Below are 20,255 nucleotides of genomic sequence, written 5' to 3'. Positions count from 1 at the left end.
AAAAAAAAAAAAAATAGAGAGAGACCACAACTGGGTAGTCTCCTTTGTAAGAAAAAGTAACCGAAGCTAAGCTTATGATTTTTATTTTCTTCATGAGTCTGTTATTCTTTTATGTATAAGGTAACTGCCTTACATACTTCTTTTACTGTGTGAAATATTTTTCTTTAAAGCATTTGAATATTAGCAGTGTTTTTATAGTGTAGTTATAGGAATCTTGAAACCGGAAAGATTTGGGTTTTCAGTAGATGATGACCAATAATTTACCATCTCTGCTGAGATAAAGGCAAATTTTGCACTATTGACTTAAGTGCTAGAAAGGAATTAAATGAAGACACATCTTTCTCATAGGTTTATTAGACACTGGGGTGTATTACACTGATAGAGGTTGTTCTCTTCATTGTTTTGGAGGCCCTTAATTATAAACTAGATATTGTGGTGGAAATGGAGAAGCAGTATCTTTTATTGGGTACACCTCTTTAGGCTGATAGCTGATTTTTTACATTCTATTTTCTTTATAATAGCTCTGCAAGGTGGCTGTTATTATCTTTATTTTAGCAGTGTGCACACTGACTTTGAGAGGTTAAGTGTTGTTTCTGCAGTCTAGTAAGCAGTAGGTAGGACTAGGTAAGTCAGATCTCTCTGATCTCAAAGCCCAGGTTTTCCTCCATGTAATCTTACTCTGTTCCTTATAATTTATTTATTTGGTGACTTTCCTGGGTCCTTTATTGAATCTTAAATTTTAGGTGCTCTTTTCACTTTAGAAATGAGTATGTTTGGCTAGAGGCTTAACTATAGTTTTGTTGCAGTACATTTTTTTTTTTTTTTCTACTTTAAAACATCCTTTTTATATAATAGCTTACAATGTAGAAAATGAGGCCTGATAAACTTTACTTACTGCATCTTAGTTTATTAAATTGTTGTAATAATAGTGTTTCAACTTCTCATTGTAACATTTTACTCATGAGAGTCAAAATACTGAATAAAAACATTTGAAAGTATTTATTTAAAATAGGTTGAGCATCAAAAATCCAAAATCTGAAATGCTCCAAAATTTGAAACTTTTTGAGCTTCGCTATGACACTCGAAGGAAATGCTCATTGGAGCATTTTGAATTTTTGGATTTGGGATACTCACTCAGTATAATGCAAATATTCCAAAATCCAAAATTATCCAAAATCCAAAACACTTCTGATCCCAAGCATTTTGAATAAGAGCTATTCCATCTTTATATTAAATATATTGTAGAAAGTAGTTTTCCAGGTTTTTGTTTTCATACATTTTTATTGAATATTGTGCATGGTACACCATACATGCTTGACAGTGTTTACTGAAGTAAGTAATTATGTGGCCTATTTGGAATATTTTATGACAGTGCATTTATTATAAATACAATTGCAACTAATAAAATAATAAATAAAGGTTTTTTATTGCTAGAAGTAAAAAGTGAGATTAGATTCATAGCAAGCAATAACTGATGTTTTCTGCAACATTTTATCAGTTTATTTTTTACTATGTTATTTAATATACATACAAGGTTACAAGAAACATGCTATTTAGAAAGAATAATAATATAGGACCTTTGTGGACTCACCTAACTTAAGAATTAGAATATTATCAATACCAATTTTTTTTAACAAATATTCTCTCTTGCTCTCTCCTAAAAATAAAATTTAGACAAGTACCACATAACTAAAATTGTAATGGAAGACTGCAATTTGCTTGAAGAACTTAAAACTCAAAGTTGTATGGATTGTATAGAGGTGAGAATGAATATTATAAATATATTTTAAGATTTGCCCATTAGAACTTTTAACACTCAGAGGAAGTTAATAAAACTGCTGATAATATACAGTTCATAAAACTGGATGACATATTTGAGGGAAATAACTAATATCTTGATCAGAGTTTTCTAGTGATTTAAAAACCATTAATTGAAAGTGAAAATTTGATTTTTAAAAACTTTAGTCTTTAATGAGTTGAAGAAGTATGATTTTCTTTGGTAACAGCTGAGATGTAATTCATGTGCTGCACTGTTCACTCATAGAAAATAGGACTTTAACTCAATTTTAAAAAAGGAATTTGGGAAAATATTTAATGTTCTATTGAATTCCCTAATGCCGTTGATATGATGTGATTTAGTTTATTTAAAAAAATGAGTGTTTGAAGTGAAAAGTTTTAGTTTTTTCTATAGCACCCTTCATATATATTCTCATTAACCTACCAACTCATGCTTTGCAATTAGTCTAATCAACATTGCCTCTATGTTATTGATTTATGTGTTTTTCAGCACTAAGGTTTCTTGGATGATATCATACTTGCTAACCTAAAGTTAAAATTCTACTTTGCATCTGTTTTTTAGCCTTATTACCTTATTTGCCTTATTGATAAGCTATATTTAAAAGTGGGTCTACCAAATACAGTGCAAAAATTTTAGTAATTATTCATAATGTGATGGTTTTGTTTACTTTTAATATTCTCTAACCAAGTTAGTGTTGAGTCATTCAAGATAGGTTTATTTAAATATATATACCGAGGCTGCGCGTGATGGCTCACGCCTGTAGTCCCAGCACTTTGGGAGGTCGAGGTGGGAGGATTGCTTGAGGTCAGAAGTTCAAGACCAGCTTGGGCAACATAGCAAGACCTGGTCTCTACAAAAAATTTTTAAAAATTAGCTTGGCATGGTGGGGTGCACTTGTAGTCCTAGCTACTTGGGAGACTGAGATGGGAGGATCCCTTGGGCCTGGGAGATCGAGGCTGTTGTGAGCTGTGATTGCTCCACTGCCCTCCAGCCTGGGTGACAGAGTGAGACCCTGTCTCTAAAAGTATATGTGTGTGTGTGTGTGTGTGTAGTGTGTGTCATATATATATGTAACAAAATATTGGGTATTGTAGTCTCATTTTCTACATAAATAATCCCCTAGTTATTTCTGATACCCAAGATAGAAACCTGGATACATTTTTCCTAGGTATTGGGTTCTTGATTATCTTTGGAGCTAATTGATGGGTCTTCTTTCACCTTGGTTTCTCAGCAAGGAGAACTAATGAAAATGAAAGGAAATGAAGAGTTTTCCAAAGAAAGATTTGATATAGCTATTATCTATTACACCAGAGCCATTGAATATAGGTAAGAGCAAATAGAACCAAAGAAATCCTGTTTCTGTGTCAGATCAAGTTAGAATGGTAGTCAGAAGAAATAAAAACAAGATGGAGAATTGGAAAGTATCTTCCAACTTGTTATGCAGAATAGATCTTTCTCATCCTTGGGCATTCGAAGCATTGAAGATGGCATGGGTATATGAAGCTAACGTAGTAGCATAACTCAAGTAAGTCAGGCAAAATTGTGAATTTGGTTCTGCCCTCTTCCATTTTCTTTAAAACTTTCCAATACAGAGTTATCTCTTTTGTCTTGTTCTCATTTTGCTGTCAACCAAGTCCTCCAAAATTATTAACTGGTCAAAAAGGATTAAAGGATTAGTTCTTAATACTGCAGATGCCACCCATTCAGGGTTTTTTGCTTTCTAAGGGGGAACTTTTACAGGATAATTGAGAGAATACATATATGCTCTCTACCTTGTCTTCTCTTTGCTCAGCTGCTAGAATTTTGTAGCTTTCCTCCAGATGTGCCTCATAACTGTGCCCCTGTTATCTCAGTTGGGCCACCTAATATTGTAGCAGCCTTTGAAGGGTGCTGTGTAGCCACTGCTCTTTTTCCTCCCTTGCGCATCTCCACAGGGAATGAGGGAATCCAGTTAGTGTATCAGCTCTGAAAGGCTGCTGCCCTATTCTTTTGAGGAAGAAGTGGAGGAAAGGGAGATACGTTTTACCACACATAGTCAGATAAAACTAAAAAACAGAAGTTCAAATGAAGCTATTTTAATTTGCAATTACTGTGGGCTTCGCTTCTCAGTTGTTTGTCAAAACGACGTAGTCGTAGTCCTGACTTACTATGTAAGTAATCCTATCCTCTAGAGTTACTCTGTAGTTTGCCAGCTCTTTAATATGTCTCATTTGATCCTCACAACAACCCTATGAGTTAGAGCAACTGGAGTTATCTTCATTTTGAATATAGGGAAGTTTAGGTTTGTTCAAACAAAGTTACTTATGTAGGAAGTGAAGGAACTGGGACTTAGCCAGTTAAGACTCCAGGTCCTATATTCTTTTTGCTCTGCCACACAGATGTAAAGTTTAAAAAAAGTTTTCTTGTGCTTTATGTTTTCGTCGTGATTTTTATTTGTTTCGTGTGTAATGTGCTTTACTGACTAAACATTGTGTCTTTTTAAGACCTGAAAACCACCTTCTTTATGGTAACCGAGCTCTTTGTTTTCTTCGTACTGGACAGTTTAGGTAAGTTGGTTAAAATATCTCAACCACTGAATTATTATGCTAAATACCCATTTTTGGGAAACTTTTCTGTTTTGCAGGTATACAAGAAAATCCTTGACTAGTTCTTTGGCAGAAATACTTAAGTGGTTAAAAGAATACACTTAGGCTTTATATATAACAGTGACAGCAGCAGCTATTCTGATTGAGTGCAGACATATGTTAAGCATTATTTTAAGTGCTTTGCATATGTTATTTAGTTCTCACAGCACCCGTAATAGGTAGGTAATGTTATAGTTCACATTTTACATGACCAACGTGTACCACTAATGATACCAAGATTTGAACACAGATTTTATCTGATGATGTCAAAGTCTGTGTTTATGACATCTATATTACCTCTTTATGCTCTGTTAGTTAATCCATACAGTATAAAAGAAGCATTTTCATTTTTTCTCTGTTTATCCTGGTGTAAAAAATTAAGTAAATGTCCTTCATAAGTGAAAGAAAGCAAATAAATTTAATAGTATAAGAGTGGAATCATAATTCATTCCTAGTTCCTTATATTGAATTTAAGCTGAGTTTTTATTTATTAGCTAAGAAAGACTGAGAAAGATACTGCACCATGATTTTATTGTTCCCCAGTATAAAATTTTTAGAACATAAATTATAAGCATTAATATTGAGCAGGTAGACTATTATATTTAATTTTGTCCTGCTTTACTGTAAGAAGGGTGTAGGGTGGAGTCAAGAATACATCCACACAGTAGAAGAATATTCAAAAGAAAACAAACCAGAAAACGAAGTTGGAATCTGGGATTCTCAGAACCGAGCTTCACAGGCATAAGGTCCTGCATAGGTATTAGTTAGAATTCATATTTGCCTCTGACCTTCAGCTGTCCAAAATGAAATGGGAAAACTTGACAAGTTACTTAATTCTCATTGTCCATGAAGAAACAGGACACCAATTTGTCAGGTGAAACAGTTTTCCTAGTGTTTAGTTTTGAAGGAAGGTGGGCTGTAATATTAATTGAGTGATGGAGTAGAGAATAATCTCAGCAGTATTCTTATGCATAGCAAAAAACTCCCTGAAAGCACAGTTCTGAGTTTCACAAATACGTTTTTTTGTGAAGTTTTCTCATGAAAGCTGAGAATCTGCTGTCAGTTGTTTTTCAGTGAAAGCACTTGTATGGGAGGGTGGGAGTGGGGAAGGTAGTATATTCTAAGCATGTAGCTTTAAAAATAACATTTATTGTGTTTTTCTTTTATTGTAAACAGAACACATTCTCATGGTAGAAAATTTGGAAAATACAAGAGTTTTAAAAAGAAGAAAATAAAAATCACCAGTAATCCAACCACCTTGGAGAATACCGCTGTATTAACGTTATGCAGCTTTTAGATGGCTTAAGCCGTGGATAAACCGAGGCTATCTAGACTAGAGGAATGGATGGGCTTGACAGAGTCTTCCATCAATACCACTGTCCTCAACGGGTTCTGACAAGAAATGAGCAGCTGCAAGTGTCTTTAGGTTATTGCTTCTGGCTAGGTCCAGAATTGCATTTATTTTGTGCTGTTTAAAGGTGAATTTGTATGCTTTCAAGATCAGATGAATAGGTTGGTAACTTGGCTAGCCTCTTGTGAAAATTGAGGTGCCTATCTGAAATATTGCTTGGCAGAAGGTTATCTATCCACTTTCCACCTCTGAGAGCTGAGAGGCAAACCAGGGTGTTTCTGCTCTCTTTCATGAGTGTTGAATGCTAGACACACAAGGAAGATCCTTCTGATACCTTGCTGCAACAGGAGGTGAATCAAAGTAGAAGTACAGAAGCTAGGTAGCTTGGTGAGGTAAAGGCCAAGAGCAGCTTGTGGATCTATCCTTGTACCTCCCTACTGATGGTCTAGCTTGTGGTTTAATACCATCTACATTTCACTAGAGCCAGGTCAGCAGCATTGAGAACCCTTTGTTTCTTACTAGGCAATCACCAATATGTATTGGATGCCTGTTTTATGCATGAAGTGTTTTACCACACTGGTTTTGCTGGCGTTTCCTACCTCCTCACATATTGTCTATGTGATTTGCTCAATAATGTAGGGATGTTTTCAGAGTCCATAGTATATAAAACTCATAGTATATATATGTAAGTCCATAGTATAATATATATATATCAGGTGACTAGATGGTGTGACTTAAGGAAAGAACACGTTGCCAGTAATTCAGATTTGCCATTGACACAGGAGGACCCATGCCTGAGAAAGACTTTTATCTGAGTTACTGAGGTTGAGATGTTTTGAAGCTCTCAAGCAGAGGGATGCTGGATCTGCTGTGGGAATCTGGCTGAGCAGCTGCAGGGACAGCTGGGGGTAAAGCACCCACCCTTCCCCAGTTTGGTGAGGATGCACTCCTCAGCTGTTCTGCAAGGCCAGACTGCTTATCTGCTGTAATTGAAGCAAGAATTGAGATGTCCAAAGAGGACAGAAATGGGACAATTTAATACTAGAAAAGAAAGGAATAAAAGGGTTAAAGTCTTGAATGCTAAAACTTCTGAAATACTTAATCCTAAAAGATTAGAAAATATAAGTTGAAACTTCAAATGAAAAAGAGATTCAATTTAAAAAAGAGAACTTTGGTAAGATTAATCTTTCAAAGGGTAAAAATAATAATACTGTATCTTACAACATGGTTATCACTGTTCTGAGCACTTAATGTGTATTAACTCGTAAAACCCTCACAACTGTGTGAGGTAGGTGCTACTGCCTCTTTACAGATGATGAAACTGAGGTATAGGGAGACCAAGCAAAGTGTCGGAGGAGTGGATGTGATGGAGCCAGAATTTGAACCCAGGCAGCCTGGATGTAGTCTCTACTATTAATCACTATGGGAAAGTGGTGATAGAATAAAAGGGAATGTGAAAGTTGGAAAAATTAAAAAATAAATGGTCTAAATAGTCAATACACGTTTATGAGGAAATGATTATCCTTCCAGGACATGTAGATTAAAAACTACGAGTTTCTTGTTTATACCCATCAGATGGACAAAAGTTTAAAAATCTCATAATACCAAGTGTTTGAGAGGATGTGGAACAAAGGAGACTCTCATATTCAGCTGGAGAAAGTGTAAATTGGTACAATCACTTTGGAGAGCAATTTGACAAGGTGAAGATGTGCATACTCCGCAATCCACTTCTAGGCTCATATCCTCTGAACTCTCAAATGTGTACCCAAGAAGATATGTATACGCCTTCATGATAGCATTGTTTGTAAGAGTAAAGAAATGGAAACGACCTAAGTGGCCATCAATAGGGGAATGGATAAATATGGTATATTCATACAATGGAATTCTATATGGCAGTTAAAATGAACACAATGTTGAGTGAAAAAGCAAGTTGCAGAATGATTTGTACACTGTGATGCCATTTATTAATGTTTAAAAACATGCAAAACAATATGCATATATACAGACTGTGTATTAACAATGTTTAAAAATGCATGGGCGTGTTAAACACCCAGGGAGTGGCTGGGGAGAGAAGGAGGGAAAAGGGATTGGAGTTGGGAGGGATGGTACACAGTGGATGTCAACTGTAACAAACTACTACAAAAAGAGCTGAAGTAAATATGGCAAAATGTTAATTTCTTGCTAAGGTGGTATACCATTGGTACATGGGTGTTCGTTTTGTTAATGATGTTCTCTGTATTTTTATGTATACTTGAAATATTTGATAAAAAGTGAAACAAAATGTGATTAAAAATGCACGAGAAAAGGAACAGAAAACAAGAACAGTGATCACTAAACATCAAGGATAAAATAGTGAACAGTGATCTTGAAAAGAGAAATATAAGTATTGTAAGGCCAGTTGCAGAAGTGTGAAGTGTGTGTGGGGAAGCCTGAGGTGAGGTATATATGGGGAAACAGATGCTTCATTCAAACATGGTGACAGTGGCAGTGATGATTTTAATGCCGCAATAGTCATGCAGTTTGTAAATCCAACCACTTTTGGGTGAATATGTTAGGCCAAGAGCCTTTCAAAACCTTTCCGGTCCTGCGAATGTTGCGCTTGGAAAACACAGGAGATGGGGTTGGCGTGAGGCAGGGGTTGGGGAACTGTGCTGCCTCCTGCGCCGCCACTCCTGCTGCAGCCTCTCCCCTTCAAATCTTCACACTGAGGATTGTGTTTATCCCAGGACACCTGGCTTAGAAGATGAGATGTCCGTTTTATTCTGCTCCTTCTCAAAGTGTACTTTTCAAATACGAGTTGGTAACTATAGGGCATTTGAGAGCGATCATTGTAATTGAAGTAATCAGAACTTTTCAGTTTAGACAAGAATCTAGAGAAAGGAATTAGGCATATCTGTACCTTCTGCAGTTCCAACAGCTTATGTCATATACATAATTAGGCTTTGCCCACTTACTATTCAATTCATTCTTGTGGGACTCATGGAAAATTCAGATTCTTTGGTGGGACGTGATGAACTGTGTAAGGGAAAATGTTAATTGGAGAAAGGGAATGCTTAGCTTGAATGGTTTTTGCGTTGCTTTGGAAAATCATGTATTTTTAAAGTTGATGTTTACTTCAACTGTTGGTATTCACTTAAGTACCCATCACATGGTACTGCCTTCCATCAGATCCCAACTGTGATTGGTAGCAGACAGATAGACATTAACTGACTCCTCTCTTGTTGCTTTTTTCCCCCCTAAATTTCTCTAAGACTAGAGATATAAAGCACTGTATGTTTCTGTGAGAATTTCACAAATTTGTGTGTGTGTGTGTGTGTGTTGGTTTGGTGAATTATTCCTCACTCTGCCCTCTGGTGTGTTTTCTTTATTTTTGCTTAGAAGCCACTGAATTTGCTTTTGAAGAAAATATTTACTTTTTTCAGTCTTATTTGGGGTGTACCCCCTTTAAAAAAAAACAATAACAAATGCGCATGGCAAGCAACAGAGTAGGAAAAGGTACACTCGCCCACTCTGACCCATCCTCTGATTCATCTCTTCATATCTTTGTGTATTCCCATAATATTTTATGCCTATACAAGCGCTTATGTTGAACCAAATGAAGTGGCCATTTTTGTAAGTCAGAATATAGGCAGTTTTATTTGGTTTAATGTAATGTATATGTCTTTTTCTTTAAATGGGTAGGAACGTACTACATACGCTGTTGTACGTCATGGTTTTTTTTTTATATTTAAGTCTTGGAGCTTGTTGTGGATCTGTATATAGAGACCTACTTTGTTCTTCATGTCTGCACAGTGTTTTCCTGAATGGATTGCCCATGTAATCCATTAGTTCATATTATATTAGTATATAGTTTATATGTATGCTTAGTTTATATTAGTATATAGATTATTTTATTTACAGTGTTAAATTACAGATTTATTAGTATGTAGATTATTTTCTTTTTTTTTTTTTTTTTTTGAGACGGAGTCTCACTCTGTCGCCTGGGCTGGAGTACAGTGGCCGGATCTCAGCTCACTGCAAGCTCCACCTCCCGGGTTTACGTCATTCTCCTGCCTCAGCCTCCCGAGTAGCTGGGACTATAGGCGCCCGCCACCTCGCCCGGCTAGTTTTTTGTATTTTTTTAGTAGAGACGGGGTTTCACTGTGTTAGCCAGGATGGTCTTGATCTCCTGGCCTCGTGATCCGCCCGTCTCGGTCTCCCAAAGTGCTGGGATTACAGGCTTGAGCCACCGCGCCCGGCCGATTATTTTCCTTTTAAAGACTATATATACCTATGCAATGATTATCTTTTTACTTATGTTTTACACTCAGGTTCAAATATATCTGTAGGACACATTTCTGATAAATTTATTTTACTCAGTTGAATGAAAGAACATATCATTTTAATTATAGACACTAACTTTTTATTTAAAATGTATGTTTATTCAGTCCATGGTTATTATTCACTGCATATTTGTCAGTGACTGACCTTTATACCTGAATCTTGCTTTTGTTCCTTAGTTGGAAGATCTGGGAACTTGGGGAATAGTTGTTATTTCTTTATTGATCTGGTCAGGTCCTGAAAATAATTATAATTGAGGAAAAAAGCAATATCCCTTATATGGCTTGCAAAATTCTTGCATACTTTTTATGGTATGGTTTGAGAGAGTCAATAAATAGCATCTCCTTTCCCTTCCAAGTCCAGAATCGGTTAAAAGATGGATGGAAAAGACAGGCAACTAGTGATCAGATACTGCCTTTATTACAGATGCAATTGGAGAACAGGCCTTAAGTCTGATAGTCAAGGGGCTGGTTACTACTAGGTTGGTGCAAAAGTAAATGTGGTTTTTAGAAGTAATGGCAATTACTAATTGCTTTTGCACCAACCAATAATTCACCCACAGTCAGACAGAACAGGGCTCTTGGGAACTTTAAGCCTGAAAGGAAAGGGAGTCTGGTGTTTTAGATTCCAAAGAGTAAGGCCAGGTACAGTGGCTCATGCCTGTAATCCCAGCACTTTGAGAGGCTAAGGCGGATGGATCACTTGAGGTCAGGAGTTTGAGACCATCCTGGCCAACATGGTGAAACCCCGTCTCTACTAAAAATACAAAAATTAGCTGGGCATGGTGGTGCATGCCTATAATCCCAGCTACTTGGGAGGCTGAGGCAGGAGAATCACCTGAACCCAGGAGGCAGAGGTTTCAGTGAGCTGAGATAGTGCCACTGCTCTCCAGGGTGGGCGATACAGCGATACCATGTCTAAAAAAAATAAAAAATAAAAAGGATTCCAAAGAGTGAGAAAAAGAAGAGGCAAAGCCGCATATGATTAGTGTCCCTCCCTCACCATTAGATAAATTATTATTCATCATCTGGGGATGTTAGCCAAGGGTGGAGAGAGGAAAGAGTTCAGGAGTAATTAGCAAATCTACATGGAAACTAGGGGAGAGGGAAGGGAATAAGTGTTCTTTACTAACATCACCTTTTAGGGCAGAATGTAGCATATTTTATGTGCAGTAATGAGGAGGGGCTGGAAAAATAAAAACACTTCCCCATGTAAGAGCAATAAGTTGGAGCACCTGTACTAGAACTCTGTTTCTTACTCTGTTTAATACTCTTACCATGTCACACAGTCTTCAAGAGTAAATAACTGTTTGCATCTTGAGTCTTGTCCCATTTTCATACATCTCTTGTGCAGGGAATTGCTGCTACCAAAAGTCAAACCTGATTATTTAGACCCTGGGCTGCAGTGTGGTCTGGATAAGCAATAGCATCATGTAATTGACTATGCCCACTTTGCCTTAATTGTAGGATGTGGTCATATGCCAGTAAATGTGAAATTTTATTAGCATTAATTGCATTCATATACTAATATTGTGATATTTATAATATATGCTATTATAACAATGCTGTTTGTAGTGCTATATATTATAATAAGTAACATTCAGCATTGATTCAACAAATATTGGGGTTCTGTTGATGGATAATGTCAGAAATGAGCAAAAACAGCCTCTGTGTTTCAGACAGTGGGCTGGCATTGTGAAGGCCTGTATTGGGAGGAATTTGTTGCATTTGTGGTACTGATAGTTGCTAGATGGACTGAATACAGAGGAGAGGGCAGTATGGCCATAGGCTAAGCCAAGGAGGGCCTTGTAGGCTATGTTAAGGCTTTTGGCCTTTAAGAGCAATAAGAAAGTAAAGGATTTTTAAACTGAGGAGAGAGCATTAGTACTTAAAAAAAAATTGAGCACAGTGAAAATGGATCTGAAGGGGATGTAGTGGATGTAGTTGGAGGCTATTACAGTAGCCCAGGCCAGAGATGATGGCTTCCAGCGGAATATTGACAGTGGAAATGGAAAAGTGGAAGGATTCAAGAGTTTAGAGGTGAAGTTGACAGAAGTTGCTTGTGGTTGGTGTTGGAACGTGAGAGTGAAGGCGGTTGGAACTATTGTGACGTTTCTGTCTTAAGCAGCATTATGGATTATGGGCCTACTCACTCACGTTGGGATTGATGGAAGAGGAATAAATTTGTAGGAAGTAGAACTGCACTTCACTCTCAGACACTGAATCGAAGTACCTTTGAAGGCCAGGCGTGGTGACTCACAGCTGTAATCCCAGCACTTTGGGAGGCCAAGGTGGAGGATCACCAGAGTTCAGGAGTTCGAGACCAGCCTGGCCAACATGGCGAAACCCCGTCTCTGCTACAACTACAAAAATTAGCTGGGCGTGGTGAGGGGGCTGCCTCTAATCTCAGTTACTCAGGAGGCTGAGGCAGGAGAACTGCTTGAACCTGAGAGGCGGAGGATGCAGTGAGCCAAAATTGCGCCATTGCACTCCAGCCTGAGCAACAAGAGCAAAACTCTGTCTCAAAAAAAAACCCAAAAAACCAAAAACAAACCCAGTGCCTTTGAGGCATCCAAAGTGCAATGTTGTATAGGTAGTGAGTTATATGGGTCTGGAACTCAAGGGAGAGTTTGGACGGGAGACATGTTTGGGATAGTTAACCTCCATGATTTGAAGTTGTGGGTGAGATTGCTTACAGAAGTGTTTCTCAACCTGGACTGCACTTTGGAATCACTGAACTTTGACAAATACCACCCACCCCAGAGATTCTGATTCAATTAATCTAGAGTAAAGCTTGGGCATTGGGCTTCTAGGAGCTCCCCAGATGGTGTGCAGTCAAGGTTGAGACCCACTGGCCTAGAGACAACCTAGGCTGAGACTAGGAGAGGAATCAGGATTGAGCCTTGAACACACATGACCAGTTGGAGAAGGATGAGCCTGCCCAGGAGAGTATTAAAAGGTGACCAGAGAGATGGAACGAAGACTAAGTGTGGTGTCAGAAGTAAGTAAAAGAATGGTCAGCAGTGTCTGTTGGCTACTGAGAAGCCAGTTACAGTGGAACTTAGATTTGGCAACATGGATGTCATTCAGTAACCATAGGGAAAGCTGTCAGTGCTTGGAACAGATGCCAATGAGATGGGGTTGAGAAATGCGAGGAAATGGAGACAGCTAGCATAGGCAGCTTTTAAAGGTATTTGGGGAGAGAGACCCAGTGTGAGTCTCTTTAAATGGTAAAGAAAACTTACCTTATTCAAGAGTTCCAGAAGAAGGTGGTGTGCTAGGTTGTATATTCAGTGGCTCAACAATGTCATCAGAGACTTAGATTTTTCCAGCCTCAGTGTGTGACTTGGTCTTCAGGCTGTCCCCTCAGAATGAAGGATGGCTGCTGTAATTCAGACATCTTCAGCAGAAGAAGGACAACTTTGTCTTATGTCCTTTTAAAAAAATCTTAAAACACATGCTGAAAAGTATACAAGTGTTAAGTGTAGATGGAATTTTCGGAAGTCAAACAACTGTAACCAGCGCCCAGATCACAACCCCGGTACCCCAGAAGTTCCTCTTGTTCCTCCTCCTAGTCATGACCCACCTCCTCCCCCAGGATAACTACTAGCCTGGCTTCCGTTGGTTAATTTTGTCTGTTTTAGTGCAATATAATGGAATAATATACTATGTGTTCTTTTATGTTTGATTTTCAGCATCGTTTTTGAGATCCATATTGTTGCATGTAGTTGTAAAGTGTTCATTGATTGCATGAATATACCACATTTTATCCATTCTATTGTTGATGGGCATTTGGGTAGCTTCTTGTATTTGGCTTTTGCAGATAGTATTGTTGTGAACATACGTATTCATTTCCGTTGAGTGTATAATCAAGGAGTGGAATTGCTGGAACAGAGGGTATGCTTATATGCATTTAGCTTTCCTGTGTGATTGTATCATTTTGTACTCTTAGAGCAGCATATGAGTTTCAGTTCTGTGCCCTCACCAACACTTACTATTTTTCATCTTTTATTTTAGACATTCTGGTGGGTGATGGTGGCATACCACTGTGATTATAATTTCCATTTTCATAAATTGATTAAGGATATTTCAGATCTTCATAAGGTTATTGACCATTTGGATATTTTCTTTTGTGAAGTGCCTGTTTAAGTCTTTTGCTATTTTTTTCTCTTGAGTAGAATGCCTTATTCATTTTTAGGAGTTTTTCTTTTGTATTCTGAATACGAGTCATTGGTCAGATATATGTATTGCAAATATCTTCTCACACTCAGTGGCTTGCCTTTTCACTGTTGATGTTTTTTCACAAACAAGTTACTAATTTTAATGTAGTACAGTTTATCGGTTTTTCTCTATGATAAGCTCTTTTTGTGTTCTGTTTATCGTCTTTACCCATTCAAAGGTCACCAGATTGTGTTTCGTCTAAAGGTTTGATTGTTCAACTTTAATGTACAGATCTGCAGTCCATCTGGACCTGGTGTTTGTATTTAGTGTGAGATTGTGTTCAAGATTCATATGGGCCAGAAGCAGTGGCTCACGCTTGTAATCCCAGCACTTTGGGAGGACAAGGCAGGAACTTTGACAAATACCACCCACTTGACAAATACCATTGCTTGAGCCCAGGAGTTTGAGACCATCCTGGGCAACATAATGGGACCCTGTCTCTCCAAAAAATTCAGAAATTAGCCAGAAATTAGCTAGGCATGATGGCACATGCCTATAGTACCAGCTATTCAGGAGGCTGAGGTGGGAGGAGTGCTTGAGCCTGTGATGTCAAGGCTGTGGTGAGAGGGACTGGCACTGCACTCCAGCCTGGGTGACAGAGCGAGACCTTGTTTCAAAAAAAAAAAGAAAAAAGAAGAAAAGATTCATATGGATGTCCAATTGACCCAGTACCATTTATTAAAAGAGTATATTTTCTCCATGTACTGCAGTATTACCTTTGTCATGAATCAGGTGATTATGCGTAAGAATCCATTTCTAGTTTCTTTAGTCTATTTTGTTGGTCAGGTTATCCTCATCTAGTTGGGTTTTTTTTTTTTTAATGTAACCTTTTAGTAGGTATTGATATCTGGTAGTATAAGTTATCTAGTTCTTCCTTGAAATCTCTTTAATAGTGATGAATTAGCATAAATATGAATGTGAAATGATGAACCAGCAAATCTTAATCTATGTTGAAAAAAGTAGGTGAATAAGTCAGTGAGTTGGGTACCCTGAGGAGATAGGAACAGTTGAACAAGTTAAATGGGACAACCTAGGTTATAGTGGGAGTTGGATACCTGAATTAGTGATTGAACAGTTTGAAGTTTGAACAGTTTTGAGTGATGCTAAGTTCCAGGGGTGCAGTGATGGGTGGCTGAGTTGGGCTAGAGGTGGAAGTCATTGAAGATAAGGAAGCCAGGAAACTGATAGACTGTGGTATGGATCTGTTAGCATTTGATAGGTTATGAAAGTACATTTAATAACGTAGTATCTAATTTAATATCTACCTCAGAACAGTTAGAATTATTCACATTTTACAGATGAGAAAAATGGGCCCAGAGATGTTAATAACTCCCTAATAGCCCCAAGAAAATTAGTGATTAAATTAGACTTAACCCGGGTCTTATGGTCTAGCTTCCGTGCTCTGTTCAGTGTAGCTTAACTGATGTTGTGTGAAAGACCTGGTAGTGATACATCTGGAAAGTCTTACTGACATGCAGAAATAGTACAGAAAAACGTACAAATAAGAACGTTATAGGCTGGGCATGGTGGCTAACGCTGTAATCCCAACGCTTTTGGAGGCCGAGGCAGGTGGAGGCCGAGGCAGGTGGATCACAAGGTCAGGAGATCAAGACCATCGTGGCTAACACGGTGAAACGCTGTCCCTACTCAAAATTCAAAAAATTAGCCGGGTGTGGTGGCATGCACCTGTAATCCCAGCTACTCTGGAGGCTGAGACAGGAGAATCACTTGAACCCGGGAGGCAGAGGTTGCAGTGAGCCGAGATCACGCCGCTGCACTCCAGCCTGGGCAACAGAGCGAGACTCCATCTCAAAAAAAAAAAGAAAAAAAAAAAAAAGAATGCTATGCATAGAAACAATGTTGATGTGTGCAAGAAGTACTTCAGAAATATTAAAAGTAGTTATTCCTGGGTAGTTGTGATTGTGACTCTGGGTGACTTTTTCCCTTTGTTTTATTTTTCTGTATTTTCCAAATTTCCTATAATGGACGTATATTATATGGATTTTTAAAAATTAAAATTATCTTTTGACTAGATAATATACATGGAAAATTCACAAAGTATACATATGCAAGATATAATACTTTTACTAAAAAAGAGTGAAAAATTTTAAATACTTAATTGTTTTTCTTTTTAGAAATGCACTCGGTGATGGAAAGAGAGCCACTATTCTGAAGAACACTTGGCCAAAGGTAGGTTTCTTCTGTATTTTACTTTGAGCAAATAATGCCATACAACATTGTGAAAAATCTGTTTACCGGGTGTGTTTGTTCATAAAAATGCTATATGAAATGACATAGAGCTCCAGAATGTGAAAGGGCAGTCATGAGATCCATGATCAGCGTGGGGACCCAGCCACAGCAGTGACGGGCTGTGTGTGAGGACAGGCGGCCTGTGGGCATCTTGAGCCTTCAGGGTGCCTTAGTGATTGAGAGGTCGTCTATGCATATTCTGGGTGGGTGTGCCTGAGTGTGAAAAGCCACTTAAAACTGGGAAGGAACTGTAGGAGGCTGTCTTTATAGGAGGCAGGAAAAGGTTTCTTAACACACAGTGCACAAATCAGCAGTGAAAAAAACCATCTTGATATATTTGGCTATATCAAACTTAAAAACTTGTGTATGTCAAAAGACACCATAGATGAAATAGTAGTTTGAGAGGAGATAATTTGCCACATATATAACTGGTAGGATTTATAGCCGGAATATGCACATAATTCCTAAAGTAAATAAGAAACCCAGTAGAAAATGGGCCAGTAAAACAAGTAAGCATTTCACGGAAGAGTAATCCTGAATGGCCAATAGAAATAAGAAACTATTTCTATTTCCTAGTAATTAAAATTGTAGGGATTTGGTACACAGAAAAATGAAACCAATAGTACAGAATAGAGGGCCTCCACACAGAACCCACTATGTGAGTAAATTTTACAGTGTCGTATTGTTTGAGTCCTTCAGATTGGCAGAAATTAAAGAGGCTGATTGTCCTGAGTGTTGGTGGGTATGTGTAGTAACAGGAAGCCCCAGTAAACTGGTGGGAGCGTGATTGCTTACAACAACTGAGGGAGCATTATGATAGACAGACTCCACAGTTACTTGGTTCTGAGTGTGTGTACCCTAGAAAATTTCTAGCAAATATGCACATGGTAAGATGTACAAGGTTGGTCATTGCAACATTGTTTTAATGGCATACTACTGCAAATACCTACATGTCTGTTGATAAAGCAGCAAATAAATGTGGTATTTTCACTTGATCAAAGTTGTTACTCTGACCTGTGTGATCTGTCCCCGTTGTGAACACTTGTTATTTCTCCAACCTCAGTCCTCCTGTTCTGTCCCTGGTTCACTTTATGTTGGCCCTTGGCATCCTCACTGTTCCTTAGACATGCCAGGCCCACTTCCACTTGGTACTTGCCCTTCCCTCTGCCTGGAGTGCTTTTCCCCAGAGCATTGGCCAGCCCCCTTTTTTCCTTTCAGTTGGTATTGAAAGTACTCTTCTCAGTGAAACATTCCCTGGCCACATTACTAAAATGCCAAACACCTCACTTCCTATGCATTTCTTATCTTCTTTCCCTGCTTTACTTTTTTCCTCTTTGGACTTACCATTATTGAATACATGATATCTACTGTTAGAGTTATATTGGCTATTCTGTATATCTTCCAGTATAATATGAGCTCCACAAGGAAAGATTTTTTTGGTGTTTGGTTCACTTCACTCTTGAATCCAGACTGTCTAACTAGCTGCCTGACACTTAGCAGGCACTCATTAGTAAATAATTGTTGACTTAGTGATTGAATGAATCACATAGTAGATTGCAGTTGAATTAACTGGCTTATCAACATTTATGGATTTTTAAAAGTGTTAAATGAAAAAGTAAAACATAGGCTGGAAAAATATCTATCAAGTTCATGATAGTGTTTGCTTCCGGGCAGTAAGAGAGGGAAAAGAGATTGGAGAGAGTGCAAAGGAGATTTCAGCCGTATCTGTATCATCAGAAATAGTTTTATTTCTTTCATTAAAAAATCAGAAGCAAATATAACAAAATGTTAACAGTTAATTCTGGGTATCTGTGTATTAGTCTCTGTATTTTCCTAAACTGTAAAAATCTCCATTTTTTTTTTTAAGTGAAGCTTTAGATGCCAGGCGTGATGACTCACACCTGTAATCCTAGCACTTTAGGAGGCCGAGGTGGGCAGATCACTTGAGGTCAGGAGTTTGAGACCAGCCTGGCCAACATGTGAAACCCCGTCTCTACAAAAAAATACAAAAAAATTAGCTGGATGTGGTGATGCATGCCTGTAGTTCTAGCTACTCAGGAGGCTGAGGCAGGAGAATCATTTGACCCCAGGAGGTTCAGAGGTATCGGAAAACCACAGCACAGGCCGATGGTTCCATCCAGCTCTAAAAACTTCTCCATTTCCAGATGTAGGAAAGATGATGACTTGGAGACTGTTACTGCCTTCAAATATTTTAAAAACATGAAGTTATTTATAATGAATGACATTTTTTACTTTATCTGGCACAAAATTATTATATTCTCTGTTAGCAAAATATAACAAAAGTTGAACTCTTTCCTGGGGGTACAGAAATTTCTTAAGCAAAAATATTGATCCTTAGTTATTGTAATTATTTGTCTATTTATAACTTTTCACTTAGCTCATTAGGTAATTTTATTTCCTGAGGTACTAACATTTTAAATTTATTTTTCATTGGTAGGGACCTAATCTAATATTTTAAGTAATGAATCAGTTTTTAAGCAAAATAGTGTTCCTTGCCTGTTTTCTTTAACTTAAGCATATTTTTGAGAAAAAATTAAATTTATCTTTTTGGAACAGGGTCATTATCGTTATTGTGATGCTCTTTCTATGCTGGGGGAATATGACTGGGCCCTGCAAGCAAACATAAAAGCTCAAAAACTCTGTAAAAATGACCCTGAGGGAATCAAGGATCTAATTCAGCAGCATGTAAAGTTACAAAAACAAATAGAAGACCTACAAGGTATTTCACCTAAGATTCTTTTGCTTACAGTCTAATTCTCTTTCAGACTTTGGAAGTTGGGTTTCTTGTATTAACAGAGGACCACAAATCAATCCTCAGATGATTTATCCTTATTTTATCATGTTATCTTGGTCATGGCGCTTGAGTTTTTCATTTCTATCTGTGTAGAGTTACATGTTATCCATTAGGTAATTATAAATGATTTGTACTTTTTATTTGAAACAGACAGCAACTAAATTGTTATTATTTGTTCTTCTGTAGAAAAAAAAATCCCTTTCAGAAATTTTGAATAAAATAAAAACTTTTTGAAACAAAATTATTTAAAAATACTTCCTTCATTACTAAAGTTATTTCCTAAAGAAAAGACCCTTCAGTAGAGCTGCTTGATGCTTCTGCACTGTTTGTGCTAATTCTGTAGTGTGCTGAACATATATATATGTAATGTTTTTTATATATATAGCAGAAATTGGCTGTGCAGGCTAGGAGTTGTAGATTTTCATTCTGCCCTTGTTTTCTCTACTAAGTCTTTTTGCTTTCTCCAATGCCTGAAATCCCTTAATCTACACTTTGAGTGTATGAGTCTTTCCTGCTTTTTCTTCTTCGGGTCGTACAATGCTGAGCTGAACAGCTCTGTTTGACTGGCAGATGTTGTTATCCATCATAACATGATTATATAATAAGATTGTGAGTTCCTTGAAGACAGGTACCGCCTCTGATTCAGATTTACATGTTGCTGTCAACTTGTCAGTGATCACATGTGATGGAATGTCAGACAAAGTTTATGTAACATTTTGTTGACACCATCCTAAAAGACATCTAGAAATGTAAAATTGCTTAGGTTTACTTTTCAGTTTTCTAAATTTGATGTTCCTTATTATCAGCTTAAAGTAAATTTGAAAATCTTTTAAAGTCTATATTGCCAATCCATTGATTACTATGTGTATGTGTGTGT

At 37.6% G+C, this 20,255-nt stretch overlaps 1 protein-coding gene across 1 annotated transcript in view; it reads left to right on the top strand.

Moving 5' to 3' along the window:
* The window catches only part of TTC3 (tetratricopeptide repeat domain 3), a 121,000-nt gene that overhangs the window by 19,283 nt on the left and 81,462 nt on the right, over positions 1-20,255 (top strand). The window contains exons 8-12 of the mRNA XM_005595963.5: positions 1,675-1,760; positions 3,030-3,124; positions 4,282-4,344; positions 16,449-16,503; positions 19,141-19,303. Coding sequence (XP_005596020.4) covers positions 1,675-1,760; positions 3,030-3,124; positions 4,282-4,344; positions 16,449-16,503; positions 19,141-19,303 — 462 coding nt within the window. The remainder of the gene's footprint in view (positions 1-1,674; positions 1,761-3,029; positions 3,125-4,281; positions 4,345-16,448; positions 16,504-19,140; positions 19,304-20,255) is intronic.

The sequence above is a fragment of the Macaca fascicularis genome, chromosome 3, assembly GCF_037993035.2.
Source record: "Macaca fascicularis isolate 582-1 chromosome 3, T2T-MFA8v1.1".
Lineage (NCBI taxonomy): Eukaryota > Metazoa > Chordata > Mammalia > Primates > Cercopithecidae > Macaca > Macaca fascicularis.
Note: the sequence above shows the minus strand (reverse complement) of the source record. Positions and strands in the feature narration are given on the sequence as shown.